Here is a 16,540-nt window from a genome sequence, read left to right as displayed (position 1 = left end):
ATCTTCAATATTGACCATTCACAATTTTTTTTGAACGACAAAGCAACTTTATATATAAATGAGTAAATTACAAAAATCGTCCCTTATGTATGTCACTTATTGCAAACTGTGTCATTTGTCTTCAATAATTATAGAAAACATACTCGATGTTTGCAAACCCTTGCAAGTTATGTCCTTTAGCCCTAACTCAGTTAATTTTTTTTTGTTAAATCTGACCAAATGGACCCCACATGAGGGAATTATGGTCATTTTACTCTCATGTGAGGTCCATTTGTTCAGATTTAACCAAAAAAATACCCTCATATGGGGTGCATTTGGTCAGATTTAACCACAAAAATTAACTGAGTTAGGGCTAAAAGACATAACTTGCAAGGGTTTGCAAACATCGAGTACGTTTTCTGTAATTATTGAAGATAAAGGACATAGTTTGCAATAAGTGACATACATAAAGGACGATTTTTGTAATTTCCTCTATATAAAGATAAAGAGCCCAACAAGAAACTGGGGAAAAGTACAAAACGGAAATAGAAAGACGTTACAATAAATCGCCGACATCAAAATCTATCCATTTATGCCAAACCGGAGCTCATATCTTTGCGCGTTGCGTCACCCAAAAGAACACATCCTCTTTTATAAGCTGCACGAGATGCAAAAAAGAGATCCCCTTGTTCTCAAAAATCTTCTTGTTTCTTGCCAACCACAATCTCCAGAAAGTCGCTAAAAAGATGGTGTGAGTTAGTCGTTTCCATCTTTTAGAACCCGGGCACGAGTTAATCACTTTTAAAACTTCCTCAACATTGTTGGAGACGGCTAACCCGTGTGATCATTCACAACTATTATTGGTTTACCAAATTACCATTGTAATTAAAGTCAAACGCTTTCCAGTAACAAGGACTCGTGGTTCTGGAATGGCGATGATTTTGGAGGGTTTTCGGTGAAGGCAGTTAAAAAGGCGTTGATTGTAGATAGAGGGGCGATCAATCCTTCTAAATTCGAATGATGTAAATGGGTTCCTAACCACACTCTTTAAATTATATAATAAATATTAAACATAATCAACATTTTCTACTCATCAAAATATACACAAGTCCAATTCCTGAAATTTTGAAAAACCCACATAATGAAATAGTCGGCAAGAACTCTTAATCAAATGAGTTTAAATCTCTAATTTGAGTGTCTTTGCAAATTGCAAGTGCACTCCCTCCTAAATTTACTCCACCAAACACACACACACACACACAGAGTTTGGGGGCAAATCTACACACCCACAGTGTGTGTGAGTGACGAGTAAAAATGACGGAAGAAGACGCCGGAGCTTCACCACCGACCCCCAAAAAGTTCAAAACGGATTCGGAAAAACAACCAGTGGAACTATCAAAAGACAAAAGTCATCCTGAAGAAGAAGATTCTAAGGAAATTGAAGAAGATGAAGATGACGATGGGCCGCCACCAGGGTGGCGTCACTCGCCGACGTCGTCTCCGCCGCTATTAGACATGATTGACTTTCCGCCGTCGTTAACATTACCTCCTACTCCGCCTCTTCCTTCTTCTCCTACAGGTTTTTTTTTTTTTTTTTTTTTTTTTTTTTTTTTTTTTTTAATTTTATTTGGTTTAGTTTCACATTCATGCCCAATTGCAGACCTGCTTATGAAAATTAAAATCACATAATCTCATTTAATTTAAGGGTGTTTGGACATGGGTTTTAAGATAATAATTGACACTTGAAGAATCAAAATCACATAATCTCATTTAAGGTTAATGACTGCTGAGTGATTTTAAATTTATCCTCAATAATCTGTTTTTTTAATGTGGCTATTTACCTGCATAAATCTAATAAATTTTGCCAAACACTACAATAATGACTGAATGAGTATTGCATTATGCACACATGACTAAATATGTTGATATAGCTTGAAAATATGACGAGAGTCGTTTATATGATTATATCTGGTGTAGCTAGTTCTCGTTTGGCGTTAAAAAAAAACTTAGAATTGTTCACCTTTGAAGCTCAGATTTAGAGATGGAACAGCAAGACTCGGATGAAGATGATGGACCCCCGCCCGGATGGGATACCAAATATCAGGTAAATGAACAAGCGGGACAACTTGCAGCCACCTCGGCAATTTCTTCTGGTAAGTTCTGCAGTTCTTTTTTTTTTCCCATTAATATTCCTTTATGCATATCACATTCATCCGTATTCTGTATTTTGGCTATGTATTAAAATGTTACTATGATCCACGTGTTGTTACTGGACTTAAAACATATTATCAGAAGTTTAGTGTTTCTGACTTCAAAGTTTAAAGATGGATTTGAGCGTAGTTTTTTTATCTGCAATTATAGTGTGTGAATTTTGTCACGAAGTGCTTTTTTTTAGTGCGTTGTTGATTTTGAAGTGGACCCTTTATTTTTATATCAGATATACAGACGGAGGATGTGCAGCAAGCTGCACACGATGAAGAAGGTGAACCACGATCACAGGCACATTCTTGTCTACCACCGGAAGTAGCTCCATCTGGTAAATATATTTGTCATTATTATAGTACTTCTGAGTTCTGATTCATTTCATGATATAGAGCTGAAATTTCAGCACACTGATTCTTAATCTCAACGGGTCGGGCAAAACACATAGCTAAAACGGACTGGGTCAAATGGGCGGAAATAAACGAACCAAACGTTCGGCAAACAGTTCGTGAACCGTTCGGCGGGAAGTTTGTTTGTGTTTGTTCATTTATTAAACAAACGAACACGAACAAGAAATTTCGTTCATTTAGTTAAATGAACAAACATGAACAGAGGTTGTGTTCGTTCGTTTATGTTCGTGAATGTTCGGTGACGTGTTCGATAGTTAATTAGTGTTTATAGTTTTTATGTGTATTTAAATACATCAAAATTCTGACAAATTAAATATCTAATAAGTGTCAGTGTATTATATATTCTGTTCATGAACGATTGTTTGTGTTTGTTTGTTCCCATTTGTGTTCATGAACATCAGTTTGTGCTTATTTGTGTTCGTCAACGTTTGTTTTTGTTCGTTGCCTAAAATTAACAAACAAACACGAACAAGTTCATTTCCTTAACAAACGAACACGAACATAAAATCTCGTTTGATAAGTGTTCGTGAACGGTTCGCGAACACATATATTTTTTAACAAACGAACACGAACAAGGTCTTGTTCGTGTTCGTTCGGTTCGTTTGCAGCCCTAGGCGGAATGGGTTGAAAGTCTCTCTAAGTGTGTATTAAATGCATACAACATCCAAAATTACTTTCAAAGATTTAGGTTAGTATTATTATAATAATAGTATTATTATAATAATAGTATTTAGTAATCGTATTTAAGCATTATGTATTTATTAAATATCATAAGAGAAGGACAAAAAGTGTCTTTGGGTCAACCCAACCCAACCCATTTTGACCCTGACCCACCCATCTTGCTATCTTCAATATGCAAGAACTAATGTCTATAAAAAAATATATACAAGTGGAAGAACAAGAACAAGAACACGACTCAGAAGATGACGGACCTCCTCCAGGATGGGATTCCAAATGTCAGCACGAACCCAAGTTACAAGAAGTTCCTCAATCAGGTCATATAGAGAACTCTTCATTTTTAACTGGTTCTTTTTTCCGGTTTTATTTTTGGCTCTTTTTGTGTTGTTGTTGCGTTCAGCAACGTTATTCTGCTGAGGTGTACAGTGGGATCCTTCTATTAGTAAAAGGAGTTTTATGTAAATGAGGTAAGGCATGCGTTCTAACACGTAGTATATCAGATACGAAAATGGAGGATGTACTACAAGATGCCCATAATGAAGAAGGTCAACCAACACCAGAAGTTCCATCCGGTGAATCTTTTTTGTCCATATTGTAGCCTTTTATTGCTAATTATTAGGATCTTGGTTTTAAAATGCGCGCATCAGGAGCGCATAATGCACGCATCATATGATGCAGGCATGAGGTTGCATCGCATGTTGCGAGTCCAAGATGCGCGCATCACATGATGTCGTCTATTCTGGCGCCTGATGTAGTTGACCGGTATTTGAACAAATTAGATCTTTTATTGAACAATTCTGACTATAGATGATGAGAATATATTATATTTTAGTGTTTAAAGGTTCACAAGTTAAAATATTAGCTATACATATTTTTTAGTATTTTTAAGTAACGAACACCTCGCAATCGCATACGTGATGCGTGCACTTCGCGCATTGCGCAGCACGCATCAGGTTTTTGGATCAAAACGCATCTGATCGTACACGCATTTTAAAACCAAGATTAGGATCTTCAATATGTTAATTACTATAACCCTAATAATTTCATTGGGGGGGGGGGGGGTATTTGCACGGACCTCCCATCCGCCGGAGTATTACAACTCCGCAGCTAGCCTAGCCCCATGGCTGCATGGCGGTGAATCCCCACCGAGATCGAAGAGCCTGTGTGGTATTACACCGGCCACAGGATTCGAACCCGGGTCTCTTGGGAAGAGATAGGTGAGGCTGGCCAACTGGGCTACCCCAGTTGGTTAATTTCATGGTCTTCAAAACTAATGAGTGAAAACACAGATATTATAGCGGATCCAGAAGATTCTGACGATGAAGGACCTCCGCCCGGATGGGATTCCAAATGTCAGCCCGAACCCGAATCACAAAAAACTCTTCAATCAGGTCAGTCAGATAGATCTTTTATATAATTAATTTTAACCTTAATGTTTTATTAAGATAAATTATCCTAATGACTAGATTCATCAGATATAAAGACGAATCATGTACAACAAGATGCCCAGAATGAAAATGATCCGCAATCACAATCACAACCGCGTTCTAGCCCAGCACCAGAACTAGTTCCCTCGGGTAAATCTTTATGTTGTTATCCTTAATTTCTAAAGTTTGACTTTCTTTTTGTTATATTTTAGTATTGAGTAAACTTCCGTTTTGCTCCCTGTGGTTTGGTCACTTTAACGGTTTTGCCCCAAACCTTTAAAAATAGCCATTTTCCTCCAATAGTTTGCGATGGTTTTTCCATTTTGCTCCCCGCCTCTAACTCCATCCAAGTTGTCTGTTTTTCCATTTTGCTCCCCGCAGGGAGTAAAATGGAAAAACCATAGCAAACTATTGGAGGAAAATGGCTATTTTTAAAGGTTTGGGGCAAAACCGTTAAAGTGACCAAACCACATGGAGCAAAACAGAAGTTTACTCTTTAGTATTTGAGATCTATGCAGTTAATATCGGTGATATATCACCGATATATCGGTTGTCGGTCCCCATGTAAAATATTGGTCAGAATATCGGTATCGATATTATCGGCGATATTGACAGATATTAGACCGATTTTCCCAATATCAGTACCTTTCTTCTTAGTTCTACCATTCGTCTTTCTTAAGTTCCTACTTGCTACAGTTGTTAGTGTTTTGCAAGTTGCAAAAGGTTAATTTGTTAATGGTATGAGAGTATACTGAATTGTTGGTGTTAAATTGCTATATATATAAATGAGTTAATTACTGTTTTCGTCCCTGTGGTTTGTCAAAAATCACTATTTCAGTCCATTAGTTTAAAAATTACGATTTCAGTCCCTGTGGTTTCACTTTCGTAACCATTTCAGTCCATCTCGTAACCATTTCAGTCCCTGTACTTAACAGAATAATGGATTGAAATGGTTACAAAAGTGAAACCACAGGGACTGAAATGGTTACGGAAGTGAAACCACAGGGACTGAAATCGCTATTTTTAAACTAATGGACTGAAATAGTGATTTTTGACAAACCACAGGGACGAAAACAATAATTAACTCATAATATTAAAATTACCGATATCCATCGTGATAACCGATATCTCAAATATTGGTCCTTGACCGATATCCGATTTTTTACCGCATTAACTGCATAGATTGAGATTTATGTGTGACAACTGACAACTCTGATATAAAAGTGGAAGAACAAGACTCGGAAGATGACGGGCCGCCACCTGGATGGAATTCAAAATGTCCGGTCGAACCCAATTTACAAACGGCAGGTCCAACAACTCCTCCATCAGGTCATTCAGTCAGTTAATTTTAGAACCCTTCTGTTGATTATTTTTCTTGTTATTTTCTCATTTTGACCAATGTGTTGACTTATTAGACTTTAAGACTGAGGAAGATAAAGAACAATCACATGTTCATTCAAGCCTGCCATCACCAATAGTCCAATCAGGCAAGCCTTTTTTCTTATTTTATAATGTTACGTTTCACGTAGCCCATTTAGGCCCATTTAGGCCCATTTAGTTGGGCATACTAGAGGCTCCAATTCTAATTACAGTATCAACATGATATGTCGGTTCTCTCTTGATCATATCATTATTTACCTAACAAGAGTTTATGTGATTCTTCATTTGAATATGTTTCGGTTGATGCTTTGAACTCATTAGAGGTGTGACATGTCGACATGTTAAGGTGCAGGAACGGGTCATGAACCGAATAACGTCAAAACTATTGAAGAAATCCCTCAGCCACCTTCAAGGCATCAGTCCATTCATCACACCGCAGAAATTACAGTTCCAAAACGACCGACGACAATGAATAATCATGGTTAGTGTAAATATAATTAGTTTCATTTGTCTTTTGGGCGTCACATGACTTGTTTTTTTTTTTTTTTTTTAGAATTAAGAGTAAAGTACACAAATGGTCCCTGTGGTTTACCAAAATTTTGAATTTGGTCCCCTAGCTTTCCAAAAGTACATGGATGGTCCCTGTGGTTTGCACTTTGTAACACATTTAGTCCCTAGCCAACAAATCTAAAGGTTTTAGCATGTCCAAGTTAGGGATTAAATGCGTTACAAAATGCAAACCATAGGGACCATTCATGTACTTTTGGAAAAAGTTGGGGACTAAATGCGTTACGCAGTGCAAAACACAGGGATTTGTGTACTTTAGTTTTGGAAAGCTGGGACCAAATCCAAAATTTTGGTAAACCACAGGGACCATCCATGTACTTTAAGAATGGTTTTAAATATATATGTATGATTTAATGCAGAAATGGGGCAAATGGTGTGCGGTTCTTGCCGCCATTTGCTTAGCTATCCAAGAGGTGCTCGATACGTCGAGTGTGCTTGTTGTTTGGTAGAGAATTACGTTCTAGAAGGTCCGTTATCTTCTTTCTACATAATAAACCAACCTTTTCTCATTTTGGGTTTTATTGTTTAGTTTTTATTTTGATCGCACTAGTAATGTTTTGCAGAACACGAAGTTGGGCAAGTTGTATGTGGTAGTTGTAATGTGCTGCTTATGTATCCCTACGGGGCACCTAAAGTAAGATGTGCGACTTGCAGAGCCGAAACAGAAATCGGAGTATGTTCTTATATTATTAGCTACTTTTGCATATTAATAATTAGTAGGCTGGGAATAATTAAGTTTTTTTTTAATTAATTTTTTTCATGCATTGAAAATAGGGATATTTGTGTTAATACATACCTTCATCCCTTTACAGTTTTGCCGAAGTTAATAACGTAATTTAAATATTACAAACAATAGCAACGTATATCATTTTTTACCATTATGACTATTGTTAGTTTAACTGTGAATGTGCATTGTTATGTAGTCCAGTTATCCCTAAAAATACACTTCCGTTGACTTTTGACATTGTTTGACCCATTATGATTTGCATTATATATGTATTTTTTCTATTATTATTTTTTTTTGACAATTAAATTTTCGTTCCAATCATCAGGGCAAATTACATATGTATTAACTCTATATAATAAAAGCGTAAGGTTTGCCCTTTTATTATATGTGTTGATTGATGGAGTATTGTATGGGTCGAAATTGTAAACTTTGGTTATTTACCGTGGTCCTTGCGTTAAACTATTCTTTACCTTTATAAAAGCGTCCTTTGATGCAACTAAAAAACGTTTCGTTACATGTATGTGTGTAGGACCAAAATAGACGGCCACCACTTTCTGAACACAAAAGGCGGGCCAGGCAGCATTTGAAGCGTGTACAAGCAGGCTGAAAGATACAACCGATGTTCGTTTTGAATTAACATAGCCCAAAAGCTTCACCATTACAAATTTTTTTGATTTTGAAGCATTTTTAATCAAAAACTTGTACATTGGTACATGCTATAACTTATATAGGTCATGTGCTTGGTCATTTTTCGGTCATTTGCTATGAATATAATGCAGGATAGTTGACGTTTTAGAGCAAACAAGTGTCGCGTGTAATTTCTATTGATCTGTCCATGGCTTTATAGCCTAGTGGCATCTTGGTGGTGGGATAAGACTTTGGGATCAATAGGTCCTGAGTTCGATTCCCACAAGGGGGTTTTTTCCCGTATTTATTGGGTTTCCTCCTGAATTGGTGTATAGGCATTATGCCTAGTGGAGATGGATATGATCGGGTGGTTCCGCTGGTGGCACGATGTTACTCCAGTGATCCAAATTTGCCGTTCAAAAAAAAAAAAATTCTATTGATCTATTATTAGATTAAGGTTGCTATAAGGTTGTCTAAACTCATGGTTTTTTATGGTCTTACCTTTTGAAACTGTGTCAAATAATGTATAGATCTAGAAGGCAAAACACATGCTACCCTTCTCTATTACAAATTTGATCAATGTGTCACGTTGTTCATTATAAAATATAAAATTATAAAGAATCACCAAAAATATCTAAATTTACCTGACATGGAAGTTCAGGTCGGTATCATAATGTCCCATCACATTAATTTAATATAAAATTTCGTTAATATCGATATAAGTTTTCATTGGAAAATTTACAGTAGAATGGTAGTTAAACGAGCAACAAGTTATGCATGCAAGTTTTGCATCGCTATTCTAAGGCATGGAACTTTTAAAACATGTATCACTAAAATATATTCATTTAAACACAAACAGATTGTAATATATTAGGGTGCACGAAGTTGGTTTTAGGAGACCTTCGGTGAGCGTGGCCACAATCAGGAACACCACCACACCTAGCTCGGCCCCGATTTGTATGTCAAGATTCGGGGGATAGTCCCTGATGCGCGATTGTGTACCGTTGGACTTTTTTAAAAAAAGTAAATTACAAGTTTTGTCCTTTATGTTTGTACCAAATTGTAGCCAGTGTCTTTTATCTTTAAATTTGACGAGTTTGGTCCTTTACGTTTCAAAATCCTGCACGTTATGTCCTTTAGCCCTAACTAAGTCAATTTTTTTTGGTTAAATATGGTCATGTGCCTTGCACATGAGCATGGGAGGCTTTGATGGTGTGCGGGGAGGAGCTCCGCACAAGGCCCGCGATTTCGAGGGGCATGCGATTAAAAACAAAAACCTGATACGTATATGTTATTTTCTTAAATAGTAAACACATACCACTTCCAATATAGACCCATTTACAAATCATTTTTTATGGTTTAGAATTTAGTCCACTTGGAATTAGGTTTATTGAACCCAATACTAATTTGATTTTTTTTTTTAAAATAATAACTAACGGAAGAACACATTTTTTCAAGTTTGAACAGGGTATGTGAATTCTTAGAGACGCTTCTGCACATGAGGATATTCTTGTCATTTCACATCCTTAGGGACTTTTCTATAAAATAACTTATAGAAAAGGACTGTTGTATAAAAGTAAAAAAAAATATTTACCAAATTAAAAAAACTCTGCACACATCTCTCTCTAAATTCCCTCTCTCTCTCTCTCTCTCTCTTCTCTCCAGCCTCAAGATGACCGCCCCACCTACCACCAGCCACCATCGCCTTCACCCAGCCACCACCGCCTTCACAATTCCAACAACATTTTTCCAAAAACCAATTCTCCAAAGAAACACCATCGAATTCCGATTACCCCATTTGGTATGCATCCAATGAATTCCGACTACCCAAAGAAACACCAAACTTAGAAGATAATCGTCAACCATGCAATCAAGAATTCAAAAATTATTGTGATGCAATGAAACCATCCACATAAGTGGAGGAGGAGCTGCCCCCAACCCACCCTCGCTAAAAGAGAACGAACATCTACAAAGATGAAAGCGAAAGCATGGACGAATATGGAAGAAGAGGGTTGGCTAAAGTGTTTATACATTGTTCAGAAGATCATTAGATACACGTGAATCAACAACGAACAAACTTGTTTTGGAAAAAGGTTATAATGCCTTGTTATTTATATGTATATATACTATTATGTTAACGTATTATTTATTTTTTATAGTTACTTGATCAATTTCATTCATGAATGGTGATAAACAACTTAGTTGTAAATCAAGTGTAATCTAAACGGACAAATATGAATACAAGTGACATAATTTCATACACGAATGGGGAACCCCCAAAACATCCCTGGATCCGCCCCCTGATGTTAACCCCAAAATCTATCACATAAACATGTAAACAAATGAACAATTGTTATTGTTTACTTTGTTTTGTTTAAGAACGAAACTTGAGTTTTCCAAATGTGTGTATGTAATTATTTAGAATTTATATATAGCCGCCTATCTATAGCTATATTCTATAAAATGGAACTCCGTGAACACAAGAGGAAGGTGTGTCGAGCTTCTTGACATGGACATGGGGAAGCTTCCAAGGAATTATGTCATTCATTTCAACACCTACCGATACACGTCATTTGGTTATAAAATATGATAAATACATTGACATTATAAAACGTTCAATTTTTATTAATTTTTGCAAAACCCATATTTTAATAAACCATTCCCATATATATAATTTAATATGATTTTTAGTAGAATAAGACCATTCTTCACCGTTTCAAATCACAAGATACAAGTGGTTATGTAATTTTTTTTTTAATAGTAAATTTGGATCATTGACGGACCACTGAAATATCACTGTGTCACCAATTAAGGGAAAACCCAATAAATATGAGAAAATCCACTTATAAAAATCGAACCCAACGGACCACTGGAGTATCATTGTGCCACCAGCGGAACCACCCGATCATATCCATCTCCACTAGGCATAATGCCTATACACCAATTCAGGAGGAAACCCAATAAATATGGGAAAACCCCCCTTATGGGAAACGAACCCAAGACCTATTGGTCTCAAAGTCTTATCCACCACCAAGATGCCCCTAGGTTCTAAAATCTTATATCGATACACATCTACAAGTATTGTGCCCCTCGTTAAGTTACAAAATAACCCCTCAACTTTAAATATACTTGCTTTTAAACCCTATACTTTTTATTTTCTAACCAACCAAAATTTGACACTTCACCCACTCCCACTTTTTTTCTCTTATAAAATATTCACAAAATTTGTATCTTATGCTTCACTCACTCTTATCCTTAAAAAAAGGTAACCCCACTTACTTCGAAAGCACCGTGTTTATAAAACCCCCCAAATCCCACCCATTCTTCCCCCAACTCTCATCTCCTTTCTCAAGTCGCTGATCAACGAAGAAGAATATTCATCGCATATTTGGTAATTTCTTCTTCTAGTTTTGTGTATTTAACAGTTCTGCTTTTTTACGTTACTATTAATTCATATGTAGATTCTAATATTCTGTCGGTGTTATATTCGACCGGCTAGAAAACTGGTCGGTGAATGCAATATTTGAGTTCATTGTATTTGCAACAACATTTATTTATGTGCCTTTTATTATTATTTTTATTATTAATCTGAAATGAAAACGATCGAATTGAGACTCACGTTGTGACCTTATTTATTTATGTGGCTTTCATTATTATTGGTATCTGATTTGTGAATAAGAAAATAAAGTGTCGGTGCGTACAAAATAAGATTTTTTTTTCTGGTGGTGGTGGACGGTGGGTGGGTGGTGGTAGACGGTGGTGGTGATGGACGGTGGGTGGGTGGTGGTAGACGGTGGTGGTGATGGGCAGTGGTTGGTGGTGGACGGTGGTGGTGATGGTGATGGACAGTGGTTGGTGGTGGACGGTGGTGGTGGGTGGTGGTGGTGGGTGGTGGTGTTTAACCCACTCCACACCTTACAAGATCTTAGAAGTGGCTGGGCCAAGTCTGCACCAAGAAGAGCTCGTGTATATGTTTTTTAGTGAAACGTCTTCGGAAAAACAAACAGTCTGCAGATGGCATTGTCTGCACGTGGTCTGCGCTTGCGCAGATCTTTTTTAGAAAAAACAAACACCACAAATAATCAGCTCATAGTTGTCGATGGCGAATAGCGACAAATAGCGACGGCTATTTTATAAATAGCGATTACACTAGAAAAAGAATTTTTAAAATTTTATATGTATGTTACATCAAAATACCCTTGTATATATGCTATTTTACATGTATATTTAACAAAAACCTATAAATCCAGCTATTTTATAGCTATATATAGTTGCTATTTACATCAAAAAAAAAAAAAAAAAACAATCGCTATCATCGCTATTTGTGGCTATGCCCCATATAGCGACACTACGTCGCATGGCTACATAGCGCGCTATAGCAGTCGCTATAGCCGTTATTAACAACTATGAATCAGCTCAAGTGTTTTAGATCTTTAGAATTGTGTTTCACTTGCTGTATAATATAAGAAACTGTTAGGAGTAATGAACACAATAGTAGCTGATGAAAGTGTCCAGTCTAAAAACACAGTTACTGACCAAATTTAGGCTTGTAGAAAGCATAGTATCATTCATATAAGTAATTCAATTCGTTTGTGCTCGCTAGAGATTTACGTCTGCTTTAGAGGCCCGGTGTCTGTAATCTATATCTTAAGTTCTGATTATTCTATGATTTTAAGTCATCCGTGTGAACGGCAGATAAACGTGTGTTGTATACTGTTGCCTACATGGACATTTTATGTGTTTGATTATTCCTTAGTAGAGAAAAACAGGAAAGAAAATTATAGCCGCCTGTTTTCGTCTTTAAAGTTTGAACGAAAGAAGTGTCAACTGGTAAATGGTAATAGACATGTTTTCAAGCTCACCGGATTATAAGATTATTTTAGAGATATGGGTTGTTTTTGGAGAGTTTGCTGGTTTTCTTTTGTTGTTTAGTAAAAATTTAAAAAAGACCAATGATATCGATGTTGAGGGTCAAGTTATTCTGCAAAGGCTTCTAATTGTAAGAAGGGTAAGAATGATTTATAGAGTGACAAGTGTCCAATAACCTAAAACTAAACCCACTACATCATCACCAAAAACCTAAACACCCACCCCCACCCCACCCCACCACCACCCAAAAACCTAACCCCCCCCCCCCCCCCCCAAAACCTAAAAAAATCTAAAAAAAACTAAACACCCACCCCCACCCCCACCCAAAAACCTAAACCCCCCACCCCCTCGGCAAGAAAATTTATTTTTTTTATTTTTTTATTTTTATTTTTTTTTAGGGTGGGTGATGTGGGGAGGGGGGGGTGGGGGTTTAGGTTTTTGGTGGTGGTGGATGTTTAAGGGTTTTTTATTTTTTTATTTATTTTTTTTTTTTGTAGTGGGGTTTTTTTGTGTAGTGGGTTTTTTTAGGTTATTGGACATTTGTCACTCTATAAATCCTTCTTACACTTCTTACAATTAGGATCCTTTGTATTTGATCCTAATCCTCGATGTTGATATTTGATACGTACATGGCTTTTCTGGCTTCGAAAAGTTGTCCCGAAATTCAATAAAGTTGCTTATTTGTTCAGTTGATTATGATATTTTGAGGGCCATATAAATTACTCTACGACATGCCACCAAACGTGACAGTACACATCCTATCTTTATGTGTTATTGTAAGGAGTTCCGCATACCGTTTTTCTCACTTAGAAGACGAGTGAAATGATTTGAAATGATTTTCTTTCATGGATATATTTAGAGATGAAGGATGCATACATGTGCCAGGAATACAAATTTCTTGCTCTATAAAAACATATATAAAGCATGTGTAAAGATCAAATACAAATGGGTCTTAACATACAAAACGGCCTTACCATCAGAAGTGAAAGAAGCTTTTTTTTTTTTTTTTGGATTTTTTTCATCTACTTAAGTATAATGTTTATTTGCAAAATGTAAAAAGAAATCGTGAATTTACACTGGTAGAGTATTAATGTAATTACTCCAGAGTAATTAATTATTACTCTACTAGTGTAAAATCACGAATTTTTTTTTAGATTCTAGAGTTCAGCGTGTGGTCCATAGCAACTTTTCGGCCCCTCAGGGGCGGGGCTTTGTTTTTAGTAGATTAGGGTTTTCTATTCAGAAAGGGATGGCGGCGCAGTTTGTTGCTCGTCTACCTGCTATCCTTATGTAATTTGCCCTGATGATTGGAATGAAATAAAAATGCTAATTTTATTAAAAAAAAATTCTGAGACTAAAATACGTGTTTAATAAGATGGGAAAAAAATTTCAAAAAAAAAAAAAAAAAAATCTCTGATTCACTTCTCACGTTAAGCCAATTTGTATGTTGACCCATTTGTACAATCACCTTACTCTATAAAGCATAATTGTATTTTAAATGTGGTTGTTGGATCTTGAAACAAACGGTCCCATGTAATTCAATGAAAACATTTGACAGTTGTAATGTATGTCCTTGATTACTGTTTTAGTTTGATGCACCTTTCAGTATGCACTATGCTACATGTCCGTTTATGCACGATGATTTTAATCTCTTCAAACACGTTCCTAACTCGTATCATTTTCGCAGGAATAAGCAAGCTTCCAAAAACCACACTCGAATCGACAATGGAATTCGAAAACTATTTTACCGACGACTTAAATCCCATTTCATCACCCGAAAAATCTTTACCTTGCTTCGACTGCAGTATCTGCCTCGACTTTGCTAAAGACCCTGTGGTTACGCTTTGCGGTCATCTATATTGCTGGCCGTGTATCTACAAATGGCTATCTTTTCAGACCGATTCAGATAATAATCCGTTATGTCCCGTATGTAAATCCGAAATATCCCACACCTCAGTGGTCCCACTTTACGGTCGGGGCAAAACACTACCCGAAAACGAACCCGACACCAAAACATCAAGCGCAGTTATCCCACCTAGACCACACGCGTGTCTCTTAACCACACCCGACCCCACCCGACAATTTGCTTATGGTAACTCGCAGTATAGAAGTTACGATTCTAGCACTGGAGTTTACAGTCATGGCGTTGAAGATTATAACTCGAACGTATGGATGTATGGAGAAATGATTTATGCTCGGGTGTTCGGGAATTCACAGAGGTTATACGCGTTTCCGAACTCGTATCATCTAGCTGGGAGTAATACTCCCAGATTAAGAAGGCAAGAGATGCAGGTTCACAGATCTTTAAACAGATTAACTAATTTTCTGTTTTGCTGCTTGTTTTTGTGTCTTTTGCTGTTTTAGCTCTAAGGTAGGTTAGTCTTATTTATTACACATTATTATTGTGCAGTTTTGTAATAGCATCATATGTACATTTCAGAATTAATAATTTTATAAGGTTTTGTATAAACGTAAGTTCAGCCATTTTTCTTATAGAGTAAATTACGTTTTTTGCCCCTATGGTTATATCACTTTTACTATATTAGTCCAAAATAAGAATTAACATATCTGCCCCTATGGTCTCTATAACTAACCATTTTGGCCCCTAAGTCTAGATATCATGGGGGCCAAAATGATTATTTATAGAGACCATGGGGGCCAAAATGATTAGACTTAGGGGCCAAAATGGTTAGTTATAGAGACCATGGGGGCAGATATGTTAAAAATTCTTATTTTGGGCTAATGTAGTAAAAGTGATATAACCACAGGGGCCAAAAACGTAATTTACTCTTTCTTATATTATTCATCTTTTATTTTGTCACGAGACGCTACCAATAGCAAGCCATTCAGTGGCGGATCTAAGAACTTTTTTCACTGGGTTTCTTTTGGTAGATTCTCACTATTTTTTTTCAAATGATACGAGGTTCTCACTAATTTTTCCCATTTTTTCTAAATCGAATGGGTTCCTGGGAACCTATAAAAGGGGCCTAGATCCACCTCTGAAGCTATTGGTGGGATCTATTGGGTAATGAGGTTTGACCAAGTTATCAAGTATCATGTGATTGATTGAGAACTAAGATTTGACTAATATATGTTTTGATTTCACAAAGCAGTGAACCAAGTTTGACCCCATCTACATGTGCTTAGTAGGTCGAGTTTGACCCTTTTAATTTTGGAGGCGACTTTTGTTCATAGTATTTTATATTTATGTCATGGTGTGCCTACCCTTAAATGACGTAAATACCCTAGTAATATAAAGTCACCTAACACTATTTTTCTATATGTGGAAAGATTTATGGAATAAGTCAACACGAGGTTAAACCTAGCTGGTTCGTCTCGTAAATAATGGCCAATCTCTATCCCTTCCTTGTTGAACAACTTGACTATCTTCTATTGATCCTGCAAAATGAAACAACACCGGTGCACTCGTTACAAGGAGGAGAGGTTGGGGGTTCTCCTTGTAACCACCATCCGGCATAAGGATAAGTATTCGCTTGAGGAAATAAGTGTGTGTAGAGTGAGAGAATAAGATAAGCGATCCTTGAACCTGGTGGTGAAGTTCTCTATTTATAACCGAAGGTTTGTGAAGGAGAGAGAGGCCAGTTGGTCGTTCGCCAGCTGTCAAATCGCGGGGAATATCCATTATGTCCCCTTTGACATGACATGGCCGTTAT

General features: G+C 36.7%; 2 protein-coding genes across 6 annotated transcripts; both read left to right on the top strand.

The window, feature by feature from the left end:
• The first annotated feature begins 1,085 nt into the window (after window positions 1-1,085).
• Window positions 1,086-8,172, top strand: LOC110937868 (nucleolar protein dao-5). 5 transcript variants are annotated; one of them, XM_022180321.2, is made up of 13 exons: window positions 1,086-1,558; window positions 2,013-2,132; window positions 2,417-2,515; window positions 3,482-3,586; window positions 3,770-3,841; window positions 4,559-4,660; window positions 4,745-4,846; window positions 5,921-6,025; window positions 6,112-6,183; window positions 6,429-6,557; window positions 7,003-7,110; window positions 7,207-7,316; window positions 7,900-8,172. In XM_022180321.2, the coding sequence occupies exons 1-13, from the start codon at window positions 1,294-1,296 to the stop codon at window positions 7,975-7,977; spliced, it is 1,467 nt and encodes a 488-aa protein (XP_022036013.1). In that variant the 5' UTR covers window positions 1,086-1,293; the 3' UTR covers window positions 7,978-8,172. The 5 variants fall into 5 exon arrangements, with proteins under 5 accessions (XP_022036013.1, XP_022036012.1, XP_022036010.1 ...); XM_022180320.2 differs by having other exon boundaries at window positions 6,423-6,557; XM_022180318.2 differs by having other exon boundaries at window positions 4,736-4,846.
• A 3,084-nt stretch (window positions 8,173-11,256) lies between these two features.
• On the top strand, window positions 11,257-15,341 carry LOC110937869 (E3 ubiquitin-protein ligase RMA1H1). Its single transcript, XM_022180322.2, has 2 exons — window positions 11,257-11,388; window positions 14,554-15,341. Exon 2 carries the CDS (start codon window positions 14,592-14,594, stop codon window positions 15,228-15,230), a length of 639 nt encoding a protein of 212 aa, XP_022036014.1. The 5' UTR covers window positions 11,257-11,388; window positions 14,554-14,591; the 3' UTR covers window positions 15,231-15,341.
• Window positions 15,342-16,540: the final 1,199 nt, after the last annotated feature.

The sequence above is a fragment of the Helianthus annuus genome, chromosome 4 (assembly GCF_002127325.2).
Source record: "Helianthus annuus cultivar XRQ/B chromosome 4, HanXRQr2.0-SUNRISE, whole genome shotgun sequence".
Taxonomy (NCBI): domain Eukaryota; kingdom Viridiplantae; phylum Streptophyta; class Magnoliopsida; order Asterales; family Asteraceae; genus Helianthus; species Helianthus annuus.
This window is presented reverse-complemented; position numbering and strand designations above follow the sequence as displayed.